At 39.9% G+C, this 11,139-nt stretch overlaps 4 protein-coding genes and 1 long non-coding RNA gene across 5 annotated transcripts; 2 read left to right on the forward strand and 3 right to left on the reverse strand.

Annotated features, from left to right (window-relative positions):
• Positions 1–726: 726 nt before the first annotated feature.
• On the reverse strand, positions 727–1,411 carry LOC104819371. The gene is made up of 2 exons (XR_772792.1): positions 1,322–1,411; positions 727–1,105 (listed from the first exon to the last, which is right to left on the reverse strand). It is a non-coding gene; the product is annotated as an uncharacterized LOC104819371 (long non-coding RNA).
• LOC104819370 (GEM-like protein 4) lies at positions 881–2,164 on the forward strand. The gene is made up of 2 exons (XM_010549403.2): positions 881–1,313; positions 1,408–2,164. Exons 1-2 carry the CDS (start codon positions 899–901, stop codon positions 1,959–1,961), a joined length of 969 nt encoding a protein of 322 aa, XP_010547705.2. The 5' UTR covers positions 881–898; the 3' UTR covers positions 1,962–2,164.
• A 374-nt stretch (positions 2,165–2,538) lies between these two features.
• On the reverse strand, positions 2,539–5,477 carry LOC104819372 (F-box/LRR-repeat protein 2-like). The gene is made up of 2 exons (XM_010549404.2): positions 5,024–5,477; positions 2,539–3,730 (listed from the first exon to the last, which is right to left on the reverse strand). Exons 1-2 carry the CDS (start codon positions 5,352–5,354, stop codon positions 2,841–2,843), a joined length of 1,221 nt encoding a protein of 406 aa, XP_010547706.1. The 5' UTR covers positions 5,355–5,477; the 3' UTR covers positions 2,539–2,840.
• Positions 5,478–7,485: 2,008 nt separating this feature from the next.
• On the forward strand, positions 7,486–8,227 carry LOC109116906 (putative defensin-like protein 23). Its single transcript, XM_019203175.1, has 2 exons — positions 7,486–7,550; positions 8,046–8,227. Exons 1-2 carry the CDS (start codon positions 7,493–7,495, stop codon positions 8,225–8,227), a joined length of 240 nt encoding a protein of 79 aa, XP_019058720.1. The 5' UTR covers positions 7,486–7,492.
• Positions 8,228–8,578: 351 nt separating this feature from the next.
• Positions 8,579–11,104, reverse strand: LOC104819373 (sugar transport protein 11-like). Its single transcript, XM_010549405.2, has 4 exons — positions 10,634–11,104; positions 10,123–10,448; positions 9,408–10,037; positions 8,579–9,221 (listed from the first exon to the last, which is right to left on the reverse strand). Exons 1-4 carry the CDS (start codon positions 10,761–10,763, stop codon positions 8,739–8,741), a joined length of 1,569 nt encoding a protein of 522 aa, XP_010547707.1. The 5' UTR covers positions 10,764–11,104; the 3' UTR covers positions 8,579–8,738.
• Positions 11,105–11,139: the final 35 nt, after the last annotated feature.

The raw sequence follows: 11,139 nt of genomic DNA on the forward strand, positions 1-11,139 counted from the left end.
TCTTTCCCTCTCGTCGTATTTTTATTCGTAACAACTAACTAATAATTCGCTTTTCTTTTTTCTTTTTTCTTTTTTCGTGTATATAATAACGCGTAGATGGGTGCATGAGCATATCACATGGATGACGAATTTCATGCAACAACAGGTTTATTCCATTACCAATATCCCTCCTTTTTTGTATCAATATTAAATCGCTTTTTTCATAATAAAAAATCTTATCTTACCATAAAAAGATGATGTCTCCATGGCATCAGAAAGTCACGATGCCAACTCAGAAAGGTCCAAAGCCACGCATCTACAATCCGTTGATTTAAAAGCATAGGTCAAATGCCATTTGTGTTATTCCTACGCATATTTGCTCTTAAATTTTTTGTTTATAATGGTTCCAACTAATTAGGAAAACCTACGTGTAACATGGGACCCCCATTGGCTAATATAATCCGACAATGTCACAATGTTACATGTGCATGGCTAAGTAAATTAGGGCCCCATCAAGATAACGTTTTCGCCAACTTGTATTGAGGCTAAAAAAAAAACAAAATCATGTCGGATTCTAACGTCGGATGATGTTTGTACATTTTCATGCATTTACATATAATAACGATCAAATGTATAAACGTTAATATTATATAACCTAAGATGGGAGAGTTTAGATGATATATAAACGTTAATATTATATAAATATATTATTAATAATAATTAGATATGATATTAGAGGAAGACAACAACGTTCAAAGCCTTCATAGAGAACAAGAGCTGCGACTAGATCCTTCTCAAGGACTAGACAAAAGCACTTTGTTAGTTGCATGCAACACTTTTTTTTTTCTATTAGTATTTTTTTTAATATATATATATTTCCTCTTTGAGTTTCTTTTCTCAAAGCGACCAGACATACCATATGCCTAATCTTCTCTTTGCTTTTAACCAGAAAAAGATTAAGGAACGAAAAAGAAGAAAGAAAACCCTAAAAAAGCGGCTTTTCTCCTTCCTTGATGATCCATCTATGACTCATCCTCAAAGATTTCACAGCCTCAACTGCCTCTCGTGCTTCCCTTTATATACCTCTCTGCTCAACCGCTGGGTTTGCCATCAGATCACAACCAAACTCACAATTCACAAAAGAAGGGAAAAAAACAGATCAGTCCTCAGACATAATCCCAAGAACGAGCCGAAGATGAACATGAACATGAACAGACTTCAGCAACAAGTGATCTCGTTTCCTCCGGTCAAGAAATCCCCGGTGGGTTACTTGCTTGATCCGGCTGCTGTAAACAAATTCCGGGTTTCGACTTCTTCCAAGAAATCCGAACAAAGTTAGTACCTTTCTCCTCTTATTGTTTATCCCCTGTCTGTAGCTTTTTTCCCCTCCTCCTTCCTAACGGGTCGCTCCTTGTTATGGCGTGGCAGGCAAAGGAAACTCGGTTCTTAGAAGAATAAGCATGCAGGAAGGAAAGAAAACCGATGGCTTCACCAATGGAGCTAGAGATCAGAGTAAGTTGGGACCAAAGCTTACCGAAACAGTAAAGAGAAAGCTAGCCTTGGGAGCCAGGATTCTTCAAGTTGGAGGCCTCGAGAAAATCTTCAAGCGACTGTTCAGGGTTGGGGACGGAGAGAAACTGTTCAAGGCGTATCAGTGTTACCTGTCGACAACAGCTGGTCCCATCGCGGGTCTTCTTTTCATCTCGTCCAAGAAGATTGCCTTCTGCAGCGAAAGGTCTATCAAGATCGCTTCCCCTCAGGGAGACATAGTCCGGGTTCATTACAAGGTATCGATCCCATTGAGCAAGATCAAGAGAGTAGACCAGAGTCAGAACACTAAGAAGCCATCACAGAAGTACCTGGAAGTAGTCACAGTTGATGATTTCGACTTTTGGTTCATGGGATTCTTGAGCTACAAGAAAGCTTTCAACTGTCTTCAACTGGCATTGTCTCAGAGCTTCCAAGAAGACAACGCCCAATGAGCCGGTCTGCCGTGGTGACTCGGGTCAAGAAGAAATATTTCATTTCTTCTTACCTGTTTTCATCAGAATAGTCACATGAATGAAGATAGTAGAGTCCTAGAAAAAAAACAATATTGTACAAACTCATTTTTACCATTTCTTTTACATTGCAGACGCGGCTCATGCAAGAAATGAATATATAAAAAGCTCATCTTTTGTTCTAATTCCACTCATCCAAATGTAAAAACCATGAAACGCAACACAAGGAGATAGCTAACCTGTACACCCTGCTGGGAATATTAACTCATGTAACCTGTGCGGGAGAACATGTCTGGAACAAGAAACATGCAAAGAGCTGAACCACGCGAATACATGCATTGCATAATCTTAAGGCCATTCAGTAGATTCACAAGCACCAATAAACTTCAAGAACTCAGAAATAAGGAAGAAACAAGAAGTAGAAGCAGTCCTCCTGTTTGCAACCAGAGAGCTTCCTGGGTCAACCTGCTCCATTTTTTCATGTCTTTCTAGCAATTTCATCACACAGAACATTCTGGTTCAAGAACTACTATATAGAAAATCTGAATCCACAACCGGATATCAAAGGCTCAAACTTTTTATTAGAGGGAGATGCAGTGCAGGTCCATCCATGGAGACCAGGACAGAGATAGTATATGCCAACAATAGGAACACATTGCAAGTGGTGTTGATGTATATAACAAACCAACCGCAATCAAATTTTCATGCACAGCATGTACAGAGCTTGAGAAATCTCACTGATGGACCATCACACATAAGAGTAAATGCACCAGTGAGATTCCAGAGGGTAGTGAAACCCCGAAATGTCTTTGAAGGGCCCATGATATTTTCCCCAACCCCAACCTCTGAACCCCATAATCTTCAGAGCAGCACATCTGGCTCAATTAAACTTCCCACGAAATTTACTTTACAACATTTTGGAAATACCAGCCCAGCTTCATCGCATCTCCCTTTCGTCACATGTGGAAGAGACCTTACGTCGAGATACTCCAGGGAACTGCACTTCCCCAAAAGCAAGCCTATCCCTGACACCGTGATCTTCGGGCAATTGCTCACCTTTAAAACCTTCAAACCCAACACGTTGCCATTCCCCAAATCCTGGAAAGCAGCATCGGTGATCTCTTCACAGCAACCGATATCAAGAGCCTCCAAGTTTATGCACTGCATGAGAATGCAGCTCAGGGAAGAGTCAGTTATATTCAAACACCAATCCATTCTCAGGTTCTTGAGACTGTCTCTACAGGAAGCAGCCAGTGGTTTTATAGATTTGTCAGAGATGTCACGGCAACCACCAATTATTAGAGTTTGTAGATTCCTGCAAAATTTTGCCAAAGATAATATAGATTCGTCCCCGACTTTGTAACAGTCCAACAGCTTCAGTGTCGTAAGGGAAGAGGCACAAGCTTCAGCAACACCGGATACCCCAGCATCTCCAACATTATTGCACTTGTTGATATCTAAGAATTTTATCTTCCGGCAGCCTTTTACAAGATCACTCAGGCCTAAATCAGTAATATTGCTGCAGCCTTGAAGTCCTAGAGCTTCCAGATCACGACAACTCTCGGACAGTGATTTTAATAATTTGTCTGAGATAAATCGGCATCCAGCGAGATGCAAAGTCCTTAGGTCACGACAGCCTTCTGCAACAGCGGATAATCCTTTATCGGTGAGCTTTCTGCAGTAGGATACATCCAAAAACTGCAGAGAAGAGAGACTAGATCCAAGTGATGCCAACCCAGTATCTGTAACACCTGTTGCAAGAAGCAAAACAGTTAAGTAACAACCAGAGTTACCCCAACCAAATTTACTGCAGCCAAAATATTGAAAGAAACAAGTACAATCCCGATTAGATGTTATTTTATGGTCCAGCAAACTTCAGAAATACAAAACCAAACAACGTGTACCATAAAATGGATTGCCAAAAATAGTTCAGAACATATCCACGGTATATTGTTGTCTATTTGACTTCACAAATAAAAAGGAAATGATGTATACCATAAACAGGATAGTCAAACATTGCCAAGGCTTTTTTCGTGTTCGTCAATTGTTGCCAAAACCCTTTTGTTTGTTGTCACCTCAGTAAATCCCAAATGACTCAATGGTTGCCAAAATTTGAGAATAAGATCATTCCATTATCAACATACATGACTCTATGGTATGGTTTATTTTTTGGGCACAGACTCAATGGTATTGCTATCCATATCAATAAATACTTTGATTATCTCGTGTTCGTCAATGGTTGCCAAAACCCTTTTATTTGTTTTCACCATGGTAAAACCCAAATGACTCGATGATGGTTGGTTTATTTTTTGGGTACAGACTCAATGATTTTTGCTATCCATATCAATAAATACTTTGATTATCTCTTTAATCCAGTTATGACTTAAAAAGGTGTGGAGGCCTAGTTACTATAGAGCGCCTCCTCAAAACACCATCACATCTTCAGACTTGACAACTCAAACAAAAGTACATCCATACTAAATAGAAAGAAGGCGCCTGAAGGATGGAGTACTCAACAGTAATCTCCTAGGTCAGATTCAAACATAGAAAATCCCACTTAAGGTTGAATTAGCAAACCGGGTCTTCTCGAATATGATCATACTTCCTTACTCAAGATGTTCTCAAATAGACAGACAGAAAGGTCACCGAACCAACCAAAGGTTACACCCTGGGCCTCGACAAGATGGGGGAGCCATGCCCACTATACTAAAATCTCAAGTTTGAAGTTGAACACCATCTGAAGCCAATGAATTGAAACCAAAGAATGTTTGGAAAGCACAGAAATGAGAATTTCGTTCTATATCCTATCATGACACTATCTATTATACCCACAGAGACCAAAGGCTACTACGGTATTGGACACAACAGAAACCTATAAACGCATAGAGCAAACCTCAAGCCTTCAAATACTAGCAACTTTCCCTAAACTGAATCTTGCCCACCCATAAACACTTCCACTACAATTACAAGAACTCTCAGTCAAAACAAATGAAACCCAGAAAGGTAAAAGCCATATTCTCCGAGTTTGTATAAAAAGTAGTTACCTTTACAGTTCTGCAGACTGAGGACTCTCAAGCACTTGAATCCCTCGGCGATGACAGAGAGGTCAGAATCGGTGACTCCGGGGTAGAAAGACCTGGAGATTGACTGAGACAGGTCTAATTCGACGAGGCGAGTGAACCTCGCGGCCATGCGGCGGAGCATGTGTGGACCCGCACGCGCCGCAAGCTTCTTCCGCTCGGTGCTCTGCAGATGCAGCCACCTCTTGCAGACGAGACCGAACACCTCCTTGTCCTTGTCGCTGTCCAACCTCGACAACACCCATCTCAGCTCGTCGTCCGTCAACGCCTCGTTAATGCAGACCGATGACGCCATGATCGGAATCGGGAACCTCCAGAAGCTGGGACTCAATCAGATTAAAATTAAGGTTTAGGGGCTACTAATCAGAAACCCTAATCTAATCAATCTCTCTTGCCTCTTTTCCTCTCGGATTTAAGGGGACGGATCGTGTGGTACAAGGAAAGCAACACAAAACCAGTAGATTGTTTAATTACCTAAATACCCTCCTTTTCGGAATAAGTCACGTTTGGTGTTAGGGCAAATATGGAATTCTAAAAAATGGACGGTTGTTAGGGGAGAGAGTATTTATCGTATATTCATCGCCATCCCTCCAGGTAGTTATGTTGGTCCGCAGCAGACAAGAAGAAGACTAAAGGTCAACGACCACTTCGCTTCCTTCTGCAGGGTCCATCCATGATGTGTTTGTACCAAGAACTAAACCGGGTCACAATTCAATCTAAACCGGGTTTGAACAAGTTAATTAACGGTTAATTCCGGTTAATACTTGTCAAATTAATTAAGTTTCAACCTCTAAACCAACTAACTGATAATACTTGTCAAATTAAATAAGCTTCAACATTTAAACCAACGCAAAACTCAGGAATTCTCTCATAAGATAGGAAGTGAATCCTCTTATTGTCTGAATTTCCATCCATCTGTAACCCAACCTTTCGGTAGTTTTTTCAAGATTCGTCCATGGGGATTAGGAAGGAGACATTATTTTTTTACGTTTTTTTTGTAATCGGGTATCGTGGATCTAAGGTCCAAATTAATTATGAGATCAGGAATCAGCCATGTCATTTGGATTATATATTCCCTCCCCAAATTTTGAGATTTGAATTCGGAACATGACAGACGTTTTGTACCTCTTTTACACCGATTAAACTACTAAAATTTGGATAATATTTTTTTGTTGAAGAGAGGTCTTATGTGTCTGGGTTTTTTTATACTTAAACGGTTAATCCACTTTAGAAACATCGATTTTCATGGTTTGATATTAAAAAAGGAAAGAATAAAGTTTTGAACGCGAAAGTGAAAAACAAAATAACAACTTTAAAAGATGAAATCACTAAGTACGTATGATGATGATAAAGCTACTATTCTCGATTAATCTTGGACAGTTTTATGTTAGCAAATGAAGACACTAAGTAACCCAAATTTGAATTTGAATGTTCTAGTGGTAAGAGAATATGTAAAGTATGGTTTTATTCTGAGTTCAAATCCAAACGTGGAGAGGGACATTAACCCGAATCTTCGATCCTATGGAAGAAAGATGTAGTTCCGTATTATAATTAAAAAAAAAACACTAAGTACGTACAATGACTGATCCATCTGTCCCTACCTTTTTATGTGCATGTTCGATTTTAGAGAGAGTAGATTTATTCGGTTTTCTATTTCTGGTTTAGGTCATTTTCTATTTGAATTGGTTTGCTCTCAACTTTGTATGTGTAATTTGATTTGGTTTGATATTTAACAAATCAACAGAGAATTTTTTTTTAGAAAAAAAAAGGAAAGAAAAAAAAGAAGAAACATCTCATATTGCCGAGAACATTTCTATATATAAACAAATGTAAGAAAAAGAAGTTTTCCAAAACAAAAGTTTAACAAGTTTTCTTTAAATTAAAAGATCATAAATGTTAATTAGCTTTAACAAATATTATTCTTTCCTACAATCTCCAACGTATTCACTTAACACCATGCTTTTGTACGTATATGTACATCTATATATGAATGTGCATATATATCTTGATTATAGAAATGAAACAGTGTACGTATATATCTCTGTTTATACGAACGCATGGGTATAGTAGTGCTTATTGCATATATGTGTACATTTTGCATGGAACACTTGCATATATTTACATTTGCCCAAGGCACAATCTGAGGCTGGCTTGGTGCATTAATTGAGAAGATTTCATATAATATGAACACATCAGACTATATATGGAAACAAATCTCTATAAAATGCATGTTTTCCATTATGCTTATTGCATACTTCCGAAACGTCTCTTATATTTCCATTTTATACTCTTACAGGAAAATATGCATATTTCCACACGAGTATATATATATATATCGTATGTTTATAAACAAGAGGAAAATATTGACAACTCAAAAATTCGCCCTAACCCTAAAATTAAGAAATCTCAAGAGAGACGAAGAAGAAGAAGAAGATGGCCAACATGAAAGTCATCTCCTTTGCTCTGCTCGTCGTTCTCCTCCTGTGTGTTGGTCAGTTTCTTCCTTTCTCTTTTTGATTCAATGGTATTCTTCTCTTTTTTTAAAAATAAAATAATATAATATAATATAGACCCGATTGAGAGATAACCTAATAAATAAGATGTATGGAGAATAAGTTTGCGGAGAGAGCGTATAATACAAATTATATGTTTGGCTCCTGATCCGAGATTAACTCTAAACCCTAAACCTTAAATCTAGTACCGACCTTCGGCCTTTTTGACCCCATACCCTTGGATTTCGCACGTTCTATATTAGGGTTTACATATAAATATTGAAACTCTGTGTTGGAATCTGAAACCCTAAAACCCGTTTTCGGATTTTGAAACTGACAGTCTTGGTCCACAGATATCCGGTTACCAAAAAATGTAGGGAGAGATATTAGGTCAAAACAAGAAGCATGCATGCAGTTCAAACTCTTACGGCATTAATTGCATGGTCTGAATGGTTTTGGTGTTGTGATTTTGATGTTGTTTTTGTTATATTCAGACATGGGAGAAGCGAAGGGAAAGTCGTTGTGTTGCAATACTCACCCAAAGTTCGGTAGGTGCGACACAGAGGATGACGAAGACAGATGCAACCGGTGGTGTCTCGACGGCTGCGATAACGGCAGGGGCGGTTGGTGCAAACCTCTCTCTCATCGGAGAAAACAATGCCACTGCTATTGCTGATAGCATCTGAACAATTAAAAAAATAAAATTATTATTGGTTATGAATTGATTCATGAATTAATGTTACGGTTTATTACATTTTAATTTTCTTGCTAACTGATGTCATATCATTTTTTTCCAAATAAATTCATCGCCACGTACCGAAATATTTCCATGCAACATATAGTTACTCTGCCATGGAATCGATAGGGTTTGTTGCTTGAAGCCCAAGAAACTTAGTTCTGCTACTTTTTTGCCCTTGTTTGATTTGAATTTTTTTTTTGAAATCTGAAAGGTGCTTTGATTCGGCAATTGAAAAAGAAATGTAATAGAAATAGATTTTGGTTCTAAGAAGAAGAAGAAGAAGATATAGGAGAGGTTCACGAGCGTGTATACCTATTTCATTGGATATATATATATATATATACACACACACACAAGCACAGACGTTTTCTCAAAAAAGAACAAAACGAAATTATGATCATGGTAAATCAAATCATGAAAAAGAAACCCTTAAAATCGAAGATACCCTTCAAGCCCTCGAATCCAAATCATCATCCATATTGTTTGCAATAACATCATCATCATCATCATCATCATCATCATGCATATACTTAGCCCAGAAGCCGTGAGATCTCCAGATTCTGCCCATCTCCTCGATCGGAACACCCTTTGTCTCCGGCAACAGAAGGTATATAAAGGCCGTCATGATCAAGACCATTCCGGCGAAGAAGTAGAAGAGACCGAACTTCATGTGGCAGAGCATGGAGAGGAAGAACTGCCCGATGAGGAAGGTGAAGAACATGTTGACCGACACGTTAATGGACTGACCGGCAGACCTGATCTCCAACGGGCAGATCTCGCTCGGCACTAGCCATCCCAACGGTCCCCATGACCATGCAAAACCCGCAACGTAGACGCATATCATGGCTACGATTACGTTGGCGTCCACCCTTGTCAACGTTCCTTCTCCTCTCAGCCCGAACTTCCACCCGATCATGGATCCGACGCCTATCTGTATACATCAAAAACAACAAATTTGTTGTTGTAGTTATATATTTTTCATTTCTCTAATATTTTCTAAATGGTCAGTCATATTGTGTAAAATTTAACCAGAATAACCCATATATTTATTGACCATATATTTGTATCCATTAACAATATGGAACCGCTGGGAAAATTTGTAATGGTGTACACGCACCTGCATCAAGATCATCTGGAGACCACCTTGGAGGAACAGAGCCCTGCGTCCGAACTTGTCGACTGTGAAAATGGATACGACAGTGGAAAGTACGTTAACCATTCCAGTGATAACGGCAGACCAGAGGGATGCGTCGTTCCCAAACCCTAATGTCTTGAACAAGACAGGAGCGTAGAACATTATCACATTGATCCCTGTCAGCTGCTGGAAAAACGGAATCATCGAACAGAAGGTGAGTTGCGGCCTGTATCGCGGCTTCATGATGTTCCTCCATGGATGCTCGACTTTCTTGGCGGCCATGCTCGCGGCTTGGAGTTCGTTGAACTCGTGCTCCACGTTCTCGATGCCTCTTATCTTACGTAACATCGCCATGGCTTCTTCCAGGTTCCCACGTTCGAGGATGGAGTTTGGAGTGTCGGGCAAGAAAACGGATCCGACCAGCATCATGACAGCAGGAACACCGGCCAAACCGAGAGAGACTCTCCACCCGGAAATGTGTTCGAGCTTGAGGGTTGCGTAGTTGACAAGGTTCGCGACCAAGATACCGATGGTGATGGCCATCTGAAACCCTATGTTCAGAGCTCCTCTCATCTGAGGTGGTGCCATTTCAGACAGGTAGATAGGAACAGACTGTTTCAAACAAAATAAATTCTATCATATTGCTACTCAATCTTGATCCAAATACATTTAGCATTGCTATATATGCACGTAGTACCTGGTTAGCGAATCCAACGCCGAAACCGAGCATGAGGCGGCCGATGATAAGCATTTCGATGTTAATGGCGAAAGCATTGAGAAGGGCACCTGAGAGGAAAGAGAGGCCACCAATGAACATGGAGAGTTTGCGGCCAAAGGTCCTGGTGATGGTGGCGGCCAAGAAGGAGGCGAAAAGGGCAGACAAGTAGAGGGAAGACGTGAAGAGAGTAAGAAGCTCGTTATCATATTTGCAGTACTGAGTCTCCCCCTTTGATTTCCTGTGCTGAAGGAGAAGAACATCTGGAAAGAACTTTGTCAGAAACTCCTGCATTGATGTCACTCCTCCTGCAACAAATATATGTAATTCCATCAAACCACGAATCGGATTCAGATCAAAGGAACTGAAGGGAAGATGCAGAATTCAGGGAAGGGAAGCACGGAAGGTAGTTTCTTGGGTGTAAAGAAAGAGACGATAATCTTGAATGAAAAGTTTCAAATGAGAAATCAGACACCGTTGTTGCAATACGAACCTGAGATACCGATGTCATAACCGAAGAGGAGGCCACCCATGGCGGCCACCACGCAAGTAATGATGACAAAGGCCGTGACTCTTCCTTCATGGTCGCCTCCTCCATTGGTCGCAAACGCTCCTCCCGCCATTTCCTGACCCTCAAGCAAAACGTGAAACGCAGATGATGATGAAGAAGAAGCTTCAAAGGATTAAAACAAAAAAGCTAAACTCTTCTTTCTCCCTTTTCCCTCCTTTTAAAAAAAAGTCAAAGATTTATTAGAAAAATGATTTGAAAGAGGAGAAAGAGAGAAAGAAGAGAAGAGAAATCTCCAATGGAATCACTTCTTCTGGGCCTCGCCTTCCTCTGAATCTCCAAAAGAATTTCAGTTGAATTTATAAGAAAAATTTCAGAGAGATCTTTCGGCAATATTTTTTTCAGAGATGCATTAAGCCATTTTCGGACAACCTCTCTCTGATGAAAAAGCTTGCCGTTGCCATGAATAGCAAAAAAAGGTCCTCTGTGCT

The sequence above is a fragment of the Tarenaya hassleriana genome, unplaced genomic scaffold (assembly GCF_000463585.1).
Source record: "Tarenaya hassleriana unplaced genomic scaffold, ASM46358v1 Cleome3, whole genome shotgun sequence".
Lineage (NCBI taxonomy): Eukaryota > Viridiplantae > Streptophyta > Magnoliopsida > Brassicales > Cleomaceae > Tarenaya > Tarenaya hassleriana.